Source organism: Ostrinia nubilalis, chromosome 7 (genome assembly GCF_963855985.1).
Source record: "Ostrinia nubilalis chromosome 7, ilOstNubi1.1, whole genome shotgun sequence".
In the NCBI taxonomy this organism is placed as follows: Eukaryota; Metazoa; Arthropoda; class Insecta; order Lepidoptera; family Crambidae; genus Ostrinia; species Ostrinia nubilalis.
The window spans coordinates 16,526,262-16,548,114 of NC_087094.1; the positions used below are offsets into that span (position 1 = coordinate 16,526,262).

Consider the following 21,853-nt stretch of genomic DNA (forward strand, 5'->3'; position numbering starts at 1 on the left):
GAGCGCGATATCGCTCCGAGCCGAGGTAATGGCGTGTTAAATTAATGCCCTCCAGTTTTTGACAGTTTTCTATTAACCCCGCGAATTACCTACAAGAACCACTCCGCTAAATGGTTAATTGCGATCTCGTGGTATTGGCACAGATTGCTAGATAGTATTGCTCATTGGAGCTGTCGAGAAACAAAAATATAGTATCCTTATGCCCGTTCACAAACGATGCTTGCTTAAGTGAAGCAGCAAATCGAACGCACAGCGTTGAATAGAGCTCTGTGATTGGTTCGTGTCACCCTGTGCGTCCACGCGCACTGTGAGACTTCATAGTAATGTTTGTGAATACGGGCGTTAAATTACTTGGGTACTTCTTTTCTTTCAGGCAATCAAATTGCACTATGCTTCCGAATAAATCCGATTGGAAGAATTGATTAGATTATTGTTACAGTATATTTTGCTGTTCATTATCAAACAACAACAATACTTCAAACAATAAAATATATCAAATTAATTGATAAACACGTGTATTGTTTCGCTTGGATTCAAACTTGGCTTCAATTTGAGTGAAAATACATTTTCGAATGTATAATACAAGTCGCATAATAATATCAATGAGTTTCTCTCCGCCAATCTAGATAAGAGATCATCGTACGGCTTTCTTGTTGTCACTATCTTGAACCTCTCATCTTTATCAACGTCCTTCAAAGTAATATCAGCTGATTGCGAAACTTATCTTGATATTTGGAATCCATTGGCTTCGGACTAACAGTTAGCAGTCATGATGCCCTGCATACCAACGCTTGTGGCAATCTTGCTAATATTGCATAGCAGTGATGCGTCTCTCAGAGTCGACCCTTTAGTGAACACAAATTTGGGTTTGATACGTGGTGTGAGGGCTACAGATGGAAACTATGCTATGTTCATGGGAATACCGTACGCGCAAGTCAACGCATCTAATCCATTTGGGGTGAGTGAGTGATCTTTATGACCACAATAAATATTTAAAATATGTTACACAAGAGCCGAATTAATAGATATGAGTCGTTTCTTTTCACACTTCACACGATGAAAAACGTAAAACGGTCAAGTCTCTACAGACTTATGTTTAGTGTCTTTAATAAAGAATATAAAATTTTTCAGAAAGCAATACCTCAAGAACCATTTGACGACGTTTTTGAAGCAGACGATGACAGTGCAATCTGCCCTCAAATAGAAGAATTCAATAAAACTACGACCGGCAGCCTCGACTGCCTGCATCTCAACGTCTACGTCCCTACTATAGCCAACACAGCGAACCCCGTTCCTGTATTAGTCTGGATCTACGGTGGAGGATTCAGTATCGGGTTTGCAGGAAGACTCTTGTATGGCCCGAAATACATAGTGAGACATGACGTCATACTAGTGACACTCAACTACAGAGTCGGTGCTTACGGATTTATGTGCTTGGACACTCCCGAGAATCCTGGCAACGAAGGATTCAAAGACCAACTGCTCGCTTTGAGATGGGTAAAAGAGAACATTCAAGCATTTGGTGGCGATCCCAATAAGATAACACTGTTTGGTGAAAGTGCCGGTGGAATTTCTGTTGATTTTCAAATTCTCACGCAGAAAGAAAAGCTTTTTGATAGAGCTATTCTCCAAAGTGGAACTTCACTGCTACCCACTTTTCCGGAACCACTTAAAAATTCCCCGTTGATCCTTGCCGAACATCTCGGTTATGTCACGAATGACATCAACGATGCATTATCATTTTTATCTAACGCAGACACAAACTTGATTATTGATGCGACGTCTGAACTTGGATTGAACTTCAGACCTTGTGTAGAGAAGCAATTTGAAGGCGTTGAAAGTTTTATTACTGAAGATTGGAAGCAAGCTCCGATGCCGAAAGTAAACGGAATGCCTATACTAATAGGTTTTAATGATCATGAAAGATTATCAAATTACTTTGGTGATACAGCTGGTGAATTTAACGCCTTTGATGTTTTTAAGGCGAGATTAAATCTGGCATTTAATATTTCTGACTCCAATTTTAATGGAATGGAGGAACTTGCTCAACGTTTCTATCTAGGTGATGAGGAAGTCAGCGCTGAACAAGTAATGGACGTAATCGATTTCGATTCAGACATCCACTTCAATCATCCGACTTATAGAAGCATCGCAAAATATTTGGATAACGATGCAGCTAACATCTATTTCTATATGTTTTCATATGTGGGCAATAGAAACTTTGTCAAGAGAAAAAATAACATAAATATTGGTGGTGCTGCTCATGCTGATGAAATTGGATACTTGTTTGATATTTCTCTGTATGAAGAGACGCCGACTGATGACGATCAACGGGTGATTGACCAGATGACCACTTTGTGGACAAATTTTGCTAAATACGGGTATGTATTTTTTCAAGCAACTACATATTAAGTTCGTCGCAATAATTTAAACGTCTGTTATTAGCGTTTAACTCGATTTATTAGAGAAAAATAATCCAAAATAAACCTCATCAACCATAGACAATAATTGAATATATTTTTAACCATAATATTTTTGTTTCAGCAATCCCACACCTGAAATTTCGGAACTACTGCCCTTCGAATGGACGCCGATAAAGAAGGGATCTCCCTACCACTACCTAGACTTGGGTTCGGAACTCAAGATGGGCACCAGACCTTTCCACCGCAGGATGGCCTTCTGGGACCTTTTCTATAGAGCTAACAGAGACCTTGAAATTGTTTACCCTGGAAGTGATTAATATGATTTGAATTCAATAACTCAAAATAATGTTATAGGACGGCTGAAACGAGTTGTATAGACTGAAAAAACAAGAAAGAATGTTGTGTTAACATTTTAGTGACTTTATTATTTGCATATTTATTGAAACTATTTTAAGCAAAAATGTAGGTAATAGTAAAATATATTTTCTTCAAGAAAATTTCGTCCTTTTGTACGTATTTATCATTCGATTTGCTAGCAAGATAAAAACTGAAAAACTAGAGTTGCGTTATGTTAGTATTTTTTCTATCCTCAGTACCAATCAAAACAGCATTTCCCTATTTGAAACATCAGATCTTTTACAGCTAAATTATTTATGTTAAATAGTTTGTTGTTACTTTCAGGTCACTTGACTACAAAACAAAATAAAAACCTTACTCGTTGCTCTAGCATTTAGGGCTTTCTTATTTACTTATTTCTCTTTACATTTAGCTTTGTAACACCAATACCACACAAAGAGCGATACCAATCAACATGACATTTCATTTCAGCAAACAATTAAAGTGAACTCCGTTTTTTGCTCAAAAGAGCTGCCGCTCGCTCCGTTCTTGAAAGCGAAACGTAATTAATACAGAAGCGTCCGCTCTCATTAATTCACTTTTTGTCACGTCATATTTTATCGCGGCATTCGTACTTGAAGGGAACATCGGCCTCTGGATAAAAAGCAGCGGGTCTATTTATCTTAAGGGTTTCGTATGTCATATTAGAACAATGAATGGCAGCTGCCGCGTCTCAGGTCTGATTTGTACTATGAAGCTTTTCCGTTAAGTTTTATATTAGACAACTACGTCTCGACTATAATAAAGTGACTAGTATCTAGTGTGCTAAACTTGTCAAAAAATCCACGTGCGGCAAAACTATGAGCTATTATTCAGCACAAAGTATAGCTTCTTACGCTTTTTTTAAATAAAATAATATTAGTAATTTAAAAGAAGCTTGTGTAGAAAAATTGGAACTGGTGGAAATCACATCAATTTTTCATAATAGGTACTACTTCATCGGAAAACACTACTTGTAGAGTCCTTTCCCTACTCAAAGATTAAAAGTGAAGAATTTAAATTGAAAGAAGAAATTGAAAGCAATACTGCAATATTAAATGACATTCGAAATGGACACCAAATGACGCAGCTCTACAGTCCTAATCATACCGAATTTAAACAAAGAGGAAATCGTTAAATAACTGCAATGTTAAATAACATTCTTAAGTAGATTCCAAGTGAGGCAGTGCTGCGGACCAAGTTATACCTACATATTTACGGTCTACGTAACCATCCAACCAAGTCTAGATTCAGACGTATCCCGCTTGTCGCGCCCTCTGATGGATTGCTGGCGAACGCTCAGCCGTGGATTCCAAGTGGTTTTTACGAGTATGTTCAGTTAGAACGTTTTCGAGTCGTCACACAGCTGTTTAAATCTGTTGGGAGACAACACCTTGAATACAAATAAAATTGTGCTTTCTTTACGTGATAATTCAAATTTTAACTACATAAAACCTCCTGGTACTTACACCAATAAAAAATATAATTATAACTACGACTATAAAGGCGATCTTGTCACCCTTCGAGCGAGATAATTCTAATTTTAATAAAAAGGGAGTCATTTGACTGAATTTCCATTTTATGACAGTTATGATATGGATTAAGTTTTTTTTATTTTATTTATCATTGAAGTGACTTTTGTGAAACCAGTTCTTAAAGCAGTAAGTATTTTTAGTAAATGGTGTTTATATTAGTGTCACAGACAAATGAATCGCTACATCTTACTTATGTAACTTACAATCCTTTACAAAAGTTAACGTTAAACGCGAACAAAACAATAGAAGCGCGCGCAATATTTTCCATAATCTCAATTTGGTCGTCATAAATATCTTGCATAATGAAAGCTGACGTAATAACGTCCGTTATCTAGAAACGATACCCCATTGACCGGCTGAGTTATAGCTGGTTTTAATGAAAACCTAAAGCCATTTCAACTGGGATGGAACACCGGATATTTTACTCGGATCCGGATAATTTTAACCCAATTTTAACGTCAAGCCGGTAACAGATAGATTCGTTTTGTCTTTGATCGCTTTAACTTATTTACTCCCAATTGTACATGCTGACAAATGGAAGACAGCTGACTGCACATCAATCTAAACAATGTATTGAAATCTTATACGTAGGTAAATTTTTGTTAGAGATAATTTTGCAAAATGTAATAAACTATTATAATTCTGATGTGCCGTTATTTATGTAATAATAATAAAAATATTTAGAAAAAAACTCATAAAACTCATTTATTTTTGCAAATAAGCTTTTAAAAAGCACTTTTACACGTCCCAGTATTAACCCTACCACTGCTTCGGGACAATAAATGGGCCAGTTGCAGTGCTAAGAAGCAGCGCAAGAAACTCAGTCACTATTGTCAGCCTCCTTTTCAAGGGTTTACAGTCTTTATTATTTATTGCCATTAAATCAATGTACAGAGTATTCTTATGACTAGCGGCTTCTGCACTAAGCATAGCTTGTGTCGCAGTAGCCTTTTAGTTTTACAAGAAGGGCTTTACTTTGGGGTCTGGGAATATTGATCTATATATATAAAAATGAAACCCGTTTCGCGTTGTCACGGCATCACGTGTGAACGGCTGAACCGATTTCGATAATTCTTTTTTTTAAATGTTTGTGGAAGTCCAAGGATGGTTCTTACGGAAAAAAATATTAAGAAAATCTCTACGCTAAGGCGGTACGAAGTTCGCCGGGTCAGCTAGTATTTAATATAGTAATTTATGTTTAGGCTATTTTGTTATTATTATATTGTTGTTACGTGTAATATGGGCTGCTACAATGAACAAATCAATTAGTCTGCGTGTAGTGTTAATATTACGAATGTATATTCTATGGAAGTTCTTAATAGGGATTCCTATAAATCAATAAATAGTCCCTTCAAATTGGTTCAAATTTTGAACTAATCCACAACATGAAAACCATAAATGTTTATCCGTTAGTCATGTTTTGTAATTTAATCAGACTATAATATTACGTGTTAATTAATACTCTAAAATCAAATGAAGCCATCGTTTGATTTTAGAGTCAATTATTTTGACAGCTTTCTGCAATACTGTATATGTTATTGTATTACTGAAACTACCAAAACAAAAATATATTTTTGTAACTACAACAAAAATAAATACTATAGTAAAACATTTTAATAGGTATGAAGTCATCGAATCAAAAACAATTTTTGTATTATTAAGAGTCTGCGTACCTTTACACTCATGCAAATAGTTTTTTAATAGCTAAGACATCTCTTAATATGATTCTCTTTAATGGGACTGTGTTTAGTCAGTCAATTTGTATCGTTAAGTCTAAATATTTAATCAAGATAAAGAGTGCAATTGTGTCAAGTTAAAGTACAAGTAGGTACTAATTTAATTACGTAACTTGTTGTCATGAAAACCGCTTGACACTTGCAATCAACCTAAAACACTCATTTAAACTTTAAATATCCGAACCAGTAATATTTCAGGTTATAATTAATTATTTTGTATAAAGCGCCCCCCTCATAATGAACCAAGATAGTCGTTCAAAATTAATGGGGGGTCGCCTTGTTTCTCATCAAAACGAACTGTTAATAAAGGAGATGGGCATTGTCGTGAGGCGTAGATAAAGAACAGTCGTTCCAGCCTTTGATTCGTTATCATTATTGTTTATGCTTTTTCGAGATCGATGGTGCCGTTTCTTGAGACAAAATATTTCCGTAGATTTGAATCTGGGAAATGAATCTTTGGATCATTGTTATTAGCTGCTACTTTACTGGTAAAAGGATTAATACCTCTTTTTCAAAGAGTTAAGAATATTCCGTTTAAATGCAAATAACGTTTTGACCTAATCTTTTTAGTAAAACCATTTCAGTTGTAAGAACATTAAAATAGTGAATAACCCTATAGTTGCTTCATGAAGTTCATTAATTTTCTTTTCGTTCGCTCGCTAATTAACTAGACTAGCTTTGAGCTGAGCAATGACGTTTTATTTATTACATTTTTCTTTAAAAGTAAATAATTAATAACTATCTTCACGTTCATTTCACCGCCCATTTGTATTCGGACTGAATCAACTTTTTTATGTTTTGTTAGACTTTTAATTTTTTAGAAAGCATCTGCGCATAAAATCCTTAAAAGATTCATTTAACTGAGATCTATTCTTACGTTCAATCTCAAATAGGTCTATCCTGAATAGTTTTCGGTAAATATTCATACTAAGAGCGGCGGAAGCGGAACTCACGTGAGATAGTGCTCATCTGCATACAACAGAGGTGTAGTAGGGAATTTAGTGCAAGAACCCCTCCACTTTGGTATAGAAGGCTCATTTTTGCACCAGTTGTTCTTTGGGTGCTCCTGAGTAGATTTCCGTCGGTAGACATCGGGAGCCCCCCCTGTGGTAGCAGGGGGAGGGGGGGCAAGTTTCCTTCTGCCGCGCTTCACTTTAAGGCCCATATCTTCAAAACTATGGGTATTAGGGCAAGTGTGGTGTCATTTTCGGATAATTAAAGGATGGCGAATTCATTTCTAGAACAAACTTTTTGCCTTTTCATACAAAAAAATAGAAATATGGAGTAAAATTCACAAAAACCAAAAAGTATTTTTTTAAATAAATGTCGTTTACTTTTAAACCACTGGAGATAATCTAATAAAAAAAATATGTCCTGAAAGCTACATTTATCAGAATTATAAATATATACCATTGCATGGTACTTTTTTTGAAAAAAGTAGGTGAAAAAAAATTTTTCTTCAGGACACAGCGGGCGAATTTTAATGCGCGTCGGAAAAAAATATTTATTTTATCCATGAATTCATACTATTTGGTTCATAAGCAAGTAAAGATTATTATTTTAGAATTTATTTAGAGTTCCTGGCACATCATGCTACCATGATTTGTATTTTTTCTTCAAATAATTTTGAACTCTATGTGTAAGACATAAGGTTGAAAATAGTTTAATCACATTGTATTAATGAAAATATAAGAAGAAGAAAGCACTAAATAAAGAACTTGAAATGTCTAAACGTCTAATGATTATTATTATTATTTTAATTAACATTTTTATTTCTACATACTATTGTACCAGTGTTAACGGAAAGGTAAGTGTGAGGAAAGTGATGATTGATATTATCATAGTACGGGAGATTATTTTTAACACAAAGGTTACGGCTGTGACCATTATAGTTGTTTTTTCAGACAGCACCAGCTTCTGCACTACTTCTTGCACTTACATCTCACCATTTCCAGGCAAGCTTCGGCAGCTACGGGCAAATCGGTCCATGTAGGCTCCATATTGCTATCGACTCTGGTCCACACCCAACCAGTCGGATAAAGGGAAGACTGAGTCGGTTGCTTGCAACTGATCCTATACCTACGCGAACCCCTTGATATACTGCCAGTAGCCAATGCTGATACAAAGCTGTCTGGGTTATTTTATGTAGGGTCACACCTAAGCGTAGTCCACAGCGACCCATTAGGATCTTTATTCTCCCTTTTTTAGTCCCTATCATCAAAAAAAATCCTATCCATTAGTTAAGTGAATTAAGCGTCTGAGTGAAAGCCACCTAATAGTCTTCTGATGCCGGATATGCTGACCCAAGCAGACCCATCCTTACAGTATTAAGTGTTTCATGGACTCCACATTGTATTCCACATGCTCGAGAGCTTCTGTTGTTAGGCCCATTTTGTGGGACATGTGATTCGTTCCATAATGCCCAGTTTGCGTACCTGTAATTGCTTGGGCATACCTTTGAAAAGTTTTCTTCATGACCCTGTATTTCCCTTTAGGAATGATTTGGAGAGGCTTATATCGTTGGAGCTTTCCCATTCAGCCCTGTTATTCTTGGATATGGCCATATTATGGCCATGAGGTACTTAAGCTTTTAGATAAAGGTACTATCAGTTCTGACCCAATAGGTATCGTCTCTAACCCTTGTCTCGCTAGACTGTCGGCTCTCTCATTGCATTCGATCCGTGTATGTCCAGGTATCCCACATTAGGGACACTTTGTCATGCCTTCAGAGTTTGTTCATCTTTAAGATTGCATCTAGAATACCTAATTCTAGACTCAACCTTCACTGAGGCGATGGCTTTGTTTGAGTGCTGCCTGGCTGTGGCTAAGTGTGTGTATAGTGCACACATAATTATAGCGTAGAATTCAGCTTGAAATACTGTAGCAAACCTCCTTAAACGTTCACTGTGTTTATTACTACATGCTTGACTATGGACGAGTGCTGTAAGTGCCCACCAACCTAGGCAGTTTTGTATCAGTATATCAAGGGCAGTAATTATGTCCTTATGATTTTTTCAAATTATTTAAAATTTAGTTGGTTCAAGGGGTTCGCGTATAGGGTCAGTTTCAAGCAACCGACTCAGTCTTCCCTTTACCCGACTGGTTGGGGGTGGACCAGAATCGATAGCAACATGGAGCCTACATGGACCAGTTGCCCGTAGCTGCCGAAGCTTGCCTGGAAAGAAGTAGTGCAGAAGCTGGTACTGTCTGAAAAAACAACTATTAATGGTCACAGCCGTAGCCTTTGTGCTAAAAATAATCTCCCGTACTATGATAATATCAATCCTCTCTTTCCTCACACTTACCTTTCCGTTATCACTGGTACAATAGTATGTAGAAATAAAAATGTTAATTAAAATAATAATAATAATCATTACACGTTTAGACAAATTCAAGTTCTTTATTTAGTGCTTTCTTCTTATGATATTTTCAATAATACAATGTATTTAAACTATTTTCAACCTTATGTCTTACACATAGAGTTCAAAATTAATTGAAGAAAAAATACAAATCATGGTAGCATGATGTGCCAGGAACTCTAAATAAATTCTAAAATAATAATCTTTACTTGCTTATGAACCAAATAGTATGAATTCATGGATAAAATAAATATTTTTTTCCGACGCGCATTAAAATTCGCCCGGTGTGTCCTGAAGAAACATTTTTTTTCACCTACTTTTTTCAAAAAAAGTACCATACAATGGTATATATTTATAATCCTGATAAATGTAGCTTTCAGGACATATTTTTTTTATTAGATTATCTCCAGTGGTTTAAAAGTAAACGACGTTTTTTTAAAAAAATACTTTTTGGTTTTTGTGAATTTTACTCCATATTTCTATTTTTTTGTATGAAAAGGCAAAAAGTTTGTTCTAGAAATGAATTCGCCATCTTTTAATTATCCGAAAATGACACCACACTTGCCCTAATACCCATAGTTTTGAAGATATGGGCCTTAAAGTGAAGCGCGGCAGAAGGAAACTTGCCCTCCCTCCCCCTGCTACCACAGGGGGGGCTCCCGATGTCTACCGACGGAAATCTACTCAGGAGCACCCAAGGAACAACTGGTGCAAAAATGAGCCTTCTATACCAAAGTGGAGGGGTCTCCATACAAATCATTGCACTAAATTCCCTACTAGTGCACCAATCATACTGTTTTAATTTTAGCCTCCGAAGCGTCTAAATCTGGACTCCCTCGGTGCCGCTAAAATTAATACTGACACACGGGACCCCAGTTTGTCAAATATGTCTATTGTTGCTCTAGAATTTGGGTATGAACTCTAGCAATTATCAACCACGATTTAATATCTACAACTGCGGGAAAAAGAAGACCTATCTTCTTTGAATAACACCTCAGTCCTCAATAGACATGTTGACACCACCAATCAATTGACGTACTTTTAAAAAACTATCAAAACGAAACTCCCATAGATTTTGTATGGCACTACAAGCAAGTGACGTTACTATTTTGTGAACTCAAATAAACTACTTTTTTCAATTACAATGCGAACAAAAATCGTAATTTACAGGTAATTTAAAATAAATTAAGTTTTTAAGACCAGTATGAAGTGTCTTTTTAAAAAAGTTATGATTTCGAATTATTGGAGAATGGTGTCAAATTGTCCATTGTTATTCTTTCTGTGATCCTATAAAGAACTACATAAAACTTAATTCAAACTTATAACTTAAGAAGTTTGATGAACCTTGAGGCTGAACAATTTTAATTACGTAGACTTTTCCAGACACAACTAAAGAAGAACCATAAATCCTTTCGAGAATTCGTTGTAAATATCACTTTGCACATCGTTATAAATGTGAATCAATCGTTCATTCGCCAGGCTTTCCATCCGTGTGTCCGCTAAGTTACCGGCTCGAGTGGGTAATTAGGCAAATCTAGATAGAGATTCCGTCTTCTAACAATGCCTTTAATTAGTAGATTACTAGCCAGCGCTCCGAGCTATTTCCCCTTATACCCAGCCTCCCCTGCATACGTCACATCCCAAATGCATGCCTATTGTTAGAAGAACGGCTGTTCTATAGTTATGCACTCAATTTTTAACCTAATAACTTTTCTGAACGTGTGCCATGGAGCTTATCTTAGGCTGGGTTGTACCATCTTACTTTGACTTTAACAAACCTCAAAAATCTGTGAGACTTCATACAGAAAACACCGGTTAACGTTATAGTTACGGTCAAAGTTAGGCGGTGCAACTCAGCCTTAGTATCAAGTGGCGTAGGGTATCTTACGGTCCCCTCTCGTACTATAAGCCATAAGTATTAGAAGAAACTGTTACGTCTTAACTATTTTATAGTACGAGTAGTTCCAGTATATCATAACTATCATCTAACTACAAAGAAAAATAATCGTGACCTGAATATGGTTTCGTTTGAAAAGATTAACCTTCAAACGGGATAGAAACCCTTTAACATAATTGCCACAACCGCTTGTGATCTTGTCCCATTTCACAAACGTAATTTTTCCCGGAATCAGGAATACAACTAGATGGAAAGAATCTAAGGGCACTAGAGTAATTCCGTCTTAGCAACGACTTTTTGTAATCACTCTCAAAGAGACTTGATAAGGTTTTTTACCAAGAACTTCTGGTATTAGGTTGCCATAATAATCTTGACATTAATTCGTTCGCGGAATTCCGGCATTGAATAGGATTCAAACTTAAGGTAATCCACGAGTAAAAAATTGCTATGAGTTATTAATGTTATTTTACGAGCACTTGAAATCTGATTATTTCGGTAAATAATACAGTATAACTTATAAGTTTGTTTGTTTGCTTGAACGCGCTAATCTCAGGAACTGCTGGTCCAATTTGAAAAAATATTTTTGTGTTGGATAGCCCATTTATCGAGGAAGAAAAGTCAAATATTCCAAAACAGGAAATATTATTCAAACTCTTCTAACGCGTAGGAAGTCGAGTGTACAGCTAGTATTTGAATATAAGAACAACCATTTCCTACCATTAAACCTCTATCTTAATATAACCTTATGAAACCCGGAAACGATGTAGAAATATTGCAACAAAGTAACAAGAAGAGGATATATCAATTGAGATGTGGTGCTCCTTAGCACTTATTCTATTTGCCCCTTAGTTCTCGAGGAAACAATCAATTGGAAGGAGATTGGCCGACCAGTCGCCTTCTCAGAGACAACAGCCGCTAACGTAACACAAATGACAAAATAAATAGTGAAGTTTTAAACTAAAGCGTGGAAAAGGTAGCACAAGTGTACTTGAAATTATTGTGAAAATGTGTGTCATATAATCTAGGAGTATTATTCATACAAGATGTCTTTTTAGTGTTTTTATAAAGTGAACATTATTCAGTGCTCCAAGTGAAAAGATACAAGACATGGCGGAACCGAAAGAAAAAGGAATACACCTAGATGATATACTACAAAGGTTTGGCCTGTTTGGGCGATACCAAACCAAAATGACTCTACTCGTTGGATTCGCCTTTTTTACCAACGGCATGCATTGCATAAACTACATATTTGTTGCCGAACAGACTCCTTACAGGTAAAAATACACAAGTATTTTTCTTTGAATAAAATATAGGTACGCGACTATTTCATTATCATCTCATTTCATAATTATTTCATCTTCTCAGCTTGAAGACTGAAATGAGCAAATATTTAATATTCTCCTTACTTAATATGACTGACAGAGATGAAAATTATCCGGCGTAGTTTTAATTTTTATTCGCTTCTTCCACGGGAATTTTCATAATAAGGTCTGGTATTTCATTTGGTTTATGGTAATTTGTCATAGCATTCATACATAGTACATAGGTTTTTTTTTAATCCACAACGAGGAAGCTCTTGGCCTGTATCTCACCTGTGTAACTCTGATAAAAACCTATTGAGGTAAACAAACAAAATAGCATCTACTTTACTTTTGATGTTAAACAAATCATTATAATCCTACAGATGCAAAATTGACGCATGTGAATCTCAAACTCAGAGGTTTGAAGCGCCATGGTACAATTTCACCGCACCCGCAGACTACAGGAATTGCTATAGGTATGGAAGCACACAAAATGATTCAGAATGCTCGGAGTATGGCTTCGATGCTGAGGTAATTCAACCGTGCACTGATTGGGTTTACAAAGACGAACATAGTTTTGTATCAGAGGTACGTTTTAGAAAAGAGAATAATGTTTTTGAAACTTCAAAGCAAACTAATTTTCATATCATTATTTTCAGTTTCGACTAGCTTGTCAAGAATGGAAACGAACTTTCGTCGGAACTATCCACAGTGTAGGACTAATGTTAGGTCTCTTTTTCCAAGGTCAACTGTCCGATAAGTATGATTTTTGTTTAAATTTTTAAAACAAGCACGAATGATTAATTGATAAATTAATTAACTACTTTATTTTCATCATAGATCTTCTCCTGACTTTATCGCAGGATTCTTACTAAAATGCTGCTGCTCGTGTTTTCAGGATTGGGAGAAAGGCTACCATCATAATTGCAGGCTTAGCGGCCGCGTTATTTGGCATCGCTAAAAGCTTTGCAAATGGCTATTTAATGTATTTATTTCTTGAACTAATGGAAGCTACTTTTGGAGATAATTGTTCACCAGCATTTATAATGAGTAAGTCAGGAACATACCTGTCAACATTTTCAATTTGTCTCGTCCGAATCCAATTACCGTTTTACTTATTTAATCATTGTTTTCAGGCGTAGAGCTGGTACATAACGATCGAAGATTAGAGCAACAAATATTCTTCAGCATAATATTTGCAATGGGAGGAGTAACTATAGCAACAGCTGCCTACTTACTACCTTACTGGAGAAACTTCGTGTTAGCAATCTACTTGCCTTCACTACTTTACTTGCTTTATTTCTTTGTAATGGATGAAAGCGTGAGATGGTTGCTCAGCAAAGGGAAGAAGAAGAAAGCGACTCAAATATTGCTTAAGATGGCAAAAAATAATGGACTAGATTTAAATGGTCAAGACCTTAATAATATTCAGTGTGAACAACTAGAGACCAAGAGTTCTCCCCTGAGAGACACATTTCGGTCTAAAATTGTAGTGAAAAGATTTTCGATTTGCTTGATATGGTGGATCACTTGTACGTTCGTCAGCTTTGGGATGGTTGTGAATGTGGTATCTTTGGCTGGAGATAAATATATTAACATGGGGTTGATGTCTTTGTCTGATATACCTGCAAGCTTTGCTATGGTCTACACTTTAAGGAGATTTCAGAGAAAGAAGCCATTGTTCACTTCATTTATGAGTGCTGGTGTGCTATGCTTGATTCAGCCGTTTGTGCCTAAAAGTGAGTTATTATAACCATAAATAATTCATTAAATACCTGCATTAATGTTTTATGAAATCCATAGATACTAAATGTCGGAAATATTAAACTGAGTGTTGTTTATTCCAGAATACGTCTGGTTATCGACTGGTCTGTATTTCTTGGGCCGGTTTGTAACAACGTTCACGTTTGCAACCGTGTACATGTACACATCAGAGTTATTCCCTACGTACACCCGAAACTCGATGCATGCGCTCTGCTCCGCGATAGGCAGAGTGGGCTCTATACTGGCTCCGATGACCCCATTGTTGGTGAGTATTCATAACTATGTCACTATTAATAGCACAATTTGAGAGGAGTGTTCGAATAGGGACTTGAATACGACTCATCAAGCTAAATATTGTTGCAAGATAGCCTTCATCAGTTTGTGATGCGTAGGTGCGGGGAAATATGTGAGGATATAGAACTCTGCATAGTCTTTTTTTTCGTCAAGAATGCATAAAATTGCATACCCACTGGCCCGGGGGAACCAGTCGGTTATGTGAGGCTCTCCCTGCCAGATGGGCAGGGCCTACTCACTAAAACCTGACGGTGTCCTCCCAAAGTCTTTGGGTTGAAACTGTGAGTTATTTTCCGAGCTAGACAGCCTAGACATGGGTCCTCCTTTAGAGGCCACCAAACACCCCTGTGTCTAGTGGCCGAGGAACTCTGCATAGTCTACATCAACACAGTATACGAGAGTTGAAGATATTTACTTTTCTAATGTAGAACTAAACTTCTCATTTCCAGACTCAGTACATGGAAAGCCTGCCTACCCTCCTCATTGGAGGCATATCCATCGTAGCCGGGCTAACTACTCTTCTCGTTCCTGACTTGGCCGACGAACCTCTACCCGACAACGTTCGACAAGCTGAGAACCTTGGCAACAACCATCTACCACTAAACAGTGTAGAGAATGATAACACAAAAATACAAAACCCGGAAAGTGCTTAGAAGTGACCAAATCAATCAAAAGTTATTAACGGAATAAAACGTAATGGATTTTGTACTGTTGAAAATTTAAGCATGGACAGAAAAATGGGCGAAAGGACCAAATAAGATGGAATTTATCTTAAAAATTACAAAGACTGGCTGGCAATGTATATCATTCTTGGATTGAAATAATATTTTGAGAATATCTTATTGACTTTATTTACCTGCCACCAAAAAAATTTATATCGATTAAGTAGAGCTTACAAAATTTCACTCTACGCTACAGCACCTAAATAGGCAAATAATCTGAAAACGAGAAGTTGTTTCCCATCAAACATCCTCATCTTGTTCTTCTAAAGACAGAGTTATTGCTACTACTTATTTCATTTGCTAAGACGTTGATCAGAGATCCAGCTGATCGAACAAAAAGCCAATAATGTCGGCCGCTTTGTTTTTCCGACAACAGCAATATCGGGGTAATTAGCGGCCCGCAAACATTTGCGGAGCTCGCGACACGAGTTGTTGATGCACGCTCCGGTGGACGGACGATGGGACGATTTTCTACAGACTGAAATAAATAATGGTTAAAATTGGACATAAAATTGGAAATTTTTGCTCCACCATACCTCTACCACGTACGAGTATCTAGTATCTAAATTTAAATAACTCAAAGGTGACTGACTGACTGACTGACATAGTGATCTATCATCGCACAGCCCAAACTACTGGAGGGATCGGGTTAAAATTTGGCATGCAGGTTGTGACGTAGGCATCCGCTAAGAAAGAATTTTACGAAACTCCACCCCAAAGGGGGTAAAACGGTATCCACGCGTACGAAGTCGCGGGCGGCCGCTAGTTCAAAATAATTTTCCGTCTGTCACCACAATTTAAAAGTAAGTAAACTCTTTTACTTTTAATTATTACCTACCATAATCATTTTAAGTGTCTATCATTAAATTTTTGCTATAATTTTTTTAAGGTCTACACGAGTAGAGCTCAGCTTTAAATGACGGTAATTCGGTTGTTGTACTGATTTAATATTGATATTTTTGACAGATCCATTTGTAAATACTCAAACAAGTTGCTTTTAAACCTAAATAATGTACCACAACTCATTAAATTCAATTTGAAAACATTAAAGTGCATAGAACGTTGCAACAAATACGTCGCTAGAAAATTCTATGAGCACTCAGGGACTACGGGCGGGTAGAAAGAGTTTTTTTAAATATATATTGGTACTTTGAAGCACACACGGCTGTATTAATATTACATGAGAGCCCGACTCTAGATGCTGGACAACCACCTTGGAATAGCCAATTTTTGAAATGTCCAATTCAGGTGAGCGTTTTATATTTTGCGGGAAGAGAATGCGGGAAATTCAGTGGCAAATGAGGTAATTTTATTTAACATCCGAGAATAGCTTTTATTATTATGATTCTTAAGGTCAATATTTAATTTATATTTGACTTATCTCGTTTACCGTAAAATGTAGTTACAAAGGAAAATTCGATATTGCCAGTAGAATCCTTTCATTCATTCCATTTAGTTAGAATGATATAATTTCTAAAAGGTAAGTCGCAAAGTTCTAGGGTGATATGATGGTATAATATTGCTGGGAAAGACACATGTAAAAATGTCTTTACACGTACCTAAAAATTCCCGTCATCCAAACTCTACTCTCTACATATTCGATTCATCCGAAGTCACTTTAAATTCCTTTGTAGATAGCTAAAATGCAATTTCAAGTAATATTACCGTAATATTACCGAATTGTATTACATTTATTGGAATACCGAACACGTATGTAATGCAAGCGTAGCGCATTGGATATCCGTTGCCTTTTACGGTACAGTTAAGGGGAAGTGTAAACGGGGGTATTCCATTAACGACCTTACGGTAGTGCTTTAAGATAGTTTGCGATGGTATTATATTGGTTTGATGCCGCAATTGTAAGTAATAAGTTATGCGGAGAACGCTCATTGAATAATATTAAGAGCCATTTTACATTTTCGTGCGAATTTCTAAGATTTTGGAAGCGTGAATTACTATCTTAAGCAACACCCAGAGATTATTTAATAACTGCGAAAGATAGGTCAATCCTTGGTGTTGACCATTAATGAAACGGATTTACTAAAACTCTTTTGCTTAATTCACAGTGCCCCATCTCCCACAACCATTTTACGGAAAAATTGCCGCAGACTTATTTTCAAAGTCCTGTATCTATTATTTATGCTCATATAATAAGCTTAAAAATATATAGTAATCATCGGACATAATATTCTTGTAGTCCATTAATGAAATAGATTCTTGAATTTCATTACCATTATTGAGTAAAATATAAAAATAATTTGGCAAATTTGAAGATTAACGTCACATTTTGATCGTGGTTTTTGGTTTAAAAACACAGCAATAACTGCAATAAAAGTATCCCAAAATAAAGAATATTCATTGTAGAATTGATTTCTACAGTTATTGTTTAAATATTAGTAACCACTTTGTCAAAATATTGATGTGAATATCAGTATAAATTACAATGCGCAAGCCGACATCGATTAGTATGGCGCGAGCGCCCGTCAAGGCAGGACCTGTGTCATTTTTCCCGCCGTGACGTTTACGTGCGTTCGTGTCGTAAAGTGGTGATTTGTACGGCGACCAAATACATTTGATACTATGCCGAGAGGCTGTTTCGAGTCGGCCGGCCGAGCAGAAATTGAAATGATGAATTTTAATTTCTTTGACGGATCTGGGTGTAACTATGTATAATATGTAGGTACCATGTATTTAATTTAATAAATAAATTATAAAAAAGAATATCCATTATGCTAGCACCAGTGTTGCCAGAAGGTTACTTTTGTAACCTTTTAGGTTACTTTTGAACTGCTGTGGTTACTTTTAGGTTACACTAATGAAAAGGTTACTTTTAGGTGATTTTTCAGAAATTGTAGAATTAACTTTACAGGTTATTCAGTAAAAAATATTAATAGTGACAATTTAAAAATTATGTCATAAAGTGCATTTAAACTTGAATTTGAACTTGAATTTGATTTATTATTTGTTAAAAAAAATGAGTTTTAGCGAATGTTTTTCGATAATAAAACGCAAATCCATGAAACGTTTTTATACGACTGGTCACTTTTCGAATTTAGATGATCAATTGTATTCATTTTCCATCCATGAACAACCTTACACAATCATCGCTCCGCAACCCCCCCCCCCCCCGTATGAAGGTTACTTTTTATTCAAAAAGGTTACTTTTTTTTATATTTCTGGTAATTTCTGACTAGACCCGACTGGCAACACTGGCTAGCACCCTTAACACAAGCATATTAGTTGCCTACTTTTGGACTAGATGGCGCTATGAAATTGTCCAAAGATTTGTTTATTGATTTATCCGCTTTGAGTTTTGTTTCGTGAAGAAGAAAAAGAAGCGTTTTGTTTCGAGAGGGAAGCTTTGTTGTTAAATCTATACTAATAAAAGAGGAAAGATTTAATTGTTTGTTTGTTTGGAGGCAATAGGCTCCGAAAAAAATTCTTTCACGATTTAGAATCTTAATTTTTTTCTATGTAGGCTATAAAATATTTTCAAAAACTTTACTCCAAAATCTTTGATAAAATTCGACGTTTAATAAATAAATTAGATAACATATTAATACTTTTTTTTCAGTACGATTTTAGTACTTGTTTTTTAGAAATTCTACGATTTAACTAAACTTCTAGTGTTTATATTTTATGCATAATTTATTAACTTCTAAAATATACATTTATCCTATTGATAGATGACGTGCTTCGTATTTTATTAAAATTATTACCTGACTAGTGTGACTAGGTTAAAAAGGTGTGGAATGTTATTTTGGAGATAACTTGGTTCCATAGAAATATAGAGAGATGCTAAGTAATGCGCTGAGTTCGAAACTCAGTGTCGTATTAGAAATTCACACACACAAAGAAATCAAATTATGTGCTCATTATCCACTGCGGTATCAATATTCAACGTTCGAATAATCTTTAGTACTATGCAAGCAATATAAACTGTTTACATAATGACGTCGCTACTGTCATCATTGCTTTCACAAGCAATATGTTCCAATTTGTCCCTTGTCACATTTCCCTTTAGTTTCTGTGATATGTGCTTGTTTCTAAGTTGATATCAATGAAATATTCCTTAGTACTTTTGATTTAATTTTTTTTGACACGTATTTGAAAAATCATGGTCAGATTAGAATAAAATAACAAGTGAAAACGTAACATTGCATTGCAACTTGCAATTTCGCAATATTGATGAGGAGATTCCATTGGAAAGTCTGTATTCATTCCTAGGATTCCCCTAACACCATCAAATTCAAGAGAATTCAAGAGAGTGCAGTTTCCCATCTCATACTTAGAGACCACGGTTTAAAATAGTTAAAATAGTTAGTTGCATAGAGCCTGCAACGGGCAACCGCGTGCGCAGCTGCTCATACTAATGTTCGATACAAAAGCAAGTGTTGGCGCCCTCACGAGTTTTAGCGGAGTTCCATATGGTAGCGGAAGTAGACTTAATGGAAATCTATGCTTCTCCGACGACCAGTTGTATGTGGAATACTCCAGAGTATGCGCACACAATAGCCTGGTGATTTTAGCACCTGAAGGAAAAACAAAAAAACATTGTTTACAAAGAAATCTGCGGCAGGTGTAGTGTTTAAATTTTGTTTTAGAAAGATCTCATAATTTTGTAAGTATTCAAATATTTAAACATAATAATTTGTAGATTTTATATCAAAAAATATAATCATTTAACAAAATTAAATTTCTTAGAATATTTTAAGTCTATTAAAACCATTTTCCACTTCATCGCAGAAGAAGTCGCGGGCAAAAAGCTAGTATGAAATATGTAGTATTGCCCGCGGCTTCACCCGCTTGAAATTTAGTTTGTCACAGATCGTCATAAATTATAGCCTATACATTGCTATTCTGGTCGACGCCAGGGATGGATGAGCGTCGCTGTCGCTGGCGACAGGGTCTTCTGGTTCAGGGTTCATGGCGTAGGTCTCAGGCAAAATGAAATCCACTCGTAGAAATTAATAAACTCAGTGTATTCACGAAAATAATTACACACAGCATTAGAGTCGTATCGGAACTGAGTGAACCAAAGGTCTTGCGATAGGAACATCCGACCCGAGTGATAGTTGAACACAGACTGCCTAGTACTGCTGTACTGTACTGTAAAGTTTCATCAAAATCTGTTCAGTAGTTTTTGCGTGAAAGTGTAACAAACATCCAGACATCCACACAAACTTTCGTATTTATAATATTAGTAAGACTAGTAAGAAGTAAGATAGTAAGATGAATTATTTTAGTTACCTATTTGTTTACTTATAATAATATTTATTTATTTATTTCTTAGCTCTGTCTGATAATGGATCTGGAGGAGATGCAATGGCCACCTCCGTAACAAAACAATAGAACCCTATGGAGTTAGGGCTTGTGTGATTCGCCTTGACGAATATTTCGTATCCAGGGTCCGATGATGAAGCTGTAAGGGGGCAGATTTTTTTTTCACTATGTGACTGTCTTTATTTTGTACTTAATATATATTTTACATATTATACCTATTCGTGTTTCATTATGAATCGAAATATAAAAGACTTAATAAACTCTATTAAAAATTTAAATTAATTTATCAAGTTTGAATACCTCATTCTACCTTAAAATTATTAACTTAAATCAAGTCTTAATACGGTCACGGCTCAAGATTTTTTTGTCCATTTCAGCGTTCTTTTTACTCTTTTGACGTTGCGTTGACAGCTTTTACCTAAATTCGCGCGGAATATTTTTGTGAAAATGGCTCTTAAGATCGTTACTTCTAATATAATAATTTTCGAGGAGGATTTTTAAGAACGGCGTCCGAACATAAGCTGCTTTCAAATATTACAACACAATTTGTTCATTTGAAACAACAAACGATAGGACATCGTTTATTCAACTAAAATGTTATTGTGAAATTCATTGTTAATAATTTCCAAGATGTGATATGCTTTGTGGCATTTGGCATTCCTTTCTAGGATCAAGTCAAAGCTGTCGTCTGAACTGACAATTTCTAACTATTTTGCTAATAAATAGTTACAGTTTACGATAGGATACTCAGGTTCTTTGGATGTTACAGGTAAGTAAATACTATCATTGATTGAATGATTGCATCTCACTTAACAACAGGTGTGATTACGTCTAAATACCTGCCTTTTTCTGCATAAATGACTAGGCTACAGAGTAACTAAGGTAAACGGCTACTAGTTCGTGATAGTACGTAAGTTCGTAAGTTTTTTTTCTAGCTCAAATAATAAGCAAATGGAATATTATTTATAAAAATTCTTCATTACTACAAAAACTCTATTATTTAAGCTATCTAAAAAACCAAGTACCAACATTGTGGCGCCAAAAATGAGAGCAATACGAAGCTTCAAACTCTCAGAGAGCCAAAAACAGCCGTGCAGCTTGCAAAGGTTGCTCTCACCGTAAGGTTAGCGCTCCAACTTCTTAAGCTTATAAAAAGGCGAAGGA

General features: G+C 35.8%; 2 protein-coding genes across 3 annotated transcripts; both read left to right on the forward strand.

The window, feature by feature from the left end:
* The first annotated feature begins 736 nt into the window (after positions 1 to 736).
* On the forward strand, positions 737 to 2,817 carry LOC135073665 (juvenile hormone esterase-like). The gene is made up of 3 exons (XM_063967816.1): positions 737 to 958; positions 1,132 to 2,381; positions 2,545 to 2,817. The coding sequence occupies exons 1-3, from the start codon at positions 770 to 772 to the stop codon at positions 2,738 to 2,740; spliced, it is 1,635 nt and encodes a 544-aa protein (XP_063823886.1). The 5' UTR covers positions 737 to 769; the 3' UTR covers positions 2,741 to 2,817.
* A 9,374-nt stretch (positions 2,818 to 12,191) lies between these two features.
* Positions 12,192 to 15,519, forward strand: LOC135073666 (organic cation transporter protein-like). Of its 2 annotated transcripts, XM_063967818.1 has the most exons (8): positions 12,192 to 12,298; positions 12,408 to 12,599; positions 13,010 to 13,214; positions 13,286 to 13,386; positions 13,525 to 13,676; positions 13,763 to 14,365; positions 14,474 to 14,655; positions 15,134 to 15,519. In XM_063967818.1, the coding sequence occupies exons 2-8, from the start codon at positions 12,433 to 12,435 to the stop codon at positions 15,335 to 15,337; spliced, it is 1,614 nt and encodes a 537-aa protein (XP_063823888.1). In that variant the 5' UTR covers positions 12,192 to 12,298; positions 12,408 to 12,432; the 3' UTR covers positions 15,338 to 15,519. The 2 variants fall into 2 exon arrangements, with proteins under 2 accessions (XP_063823888.1, XP_063823887.1); XM_063967817.1 differs by having other exon boundaries at positions 12,192 to 12,599.
* Positions 15,520 to 21,853: the final 6,334 nt, after the last annotated feature.

Coding starts and splice junctions, on each gene's coding strand:
- LOC135073665 (XM_063967816.1), top strand. CDS start 770: ATGATGCCCTGCATACCAACGCTTGTGGCAATCTTGCTAATATTGCAT. Junction 959..1,131: donor ACGCATCTAATCCATTTGGG/GTGAGTGAGTGA, acceptor AAAATTTTTCAG/AAAGCAATACCTCAAGAACC. Junction 2,382..2,544: donor ACAAATTTTGCTAAATACGG/GTATGTATTTTT, acceptor TTTTTGTTTCAG/CAATCCCACACCTGAAATTT.
- LOC135073666 (XM_063967817.1), top strand. CDS start 12,433: ATGGCGGAACCGAAAGAAAAAGGAATACACCTAGATGATATACTACAA. Junction 13,215..13,285: donor AACATAGTTTTGTATCAGAG/GTACGTTTTAGA, acceptor CATTATTTTCAG/TTTCGACTAGCTTGTCAAGA. Junction 14,656..15,133: donor CTCCGATGACCCCATTGTTG/GTGAGTATTCAT, acceptor TCTCATTTCCAG/ACTCAGTACATGGAAAGCCT.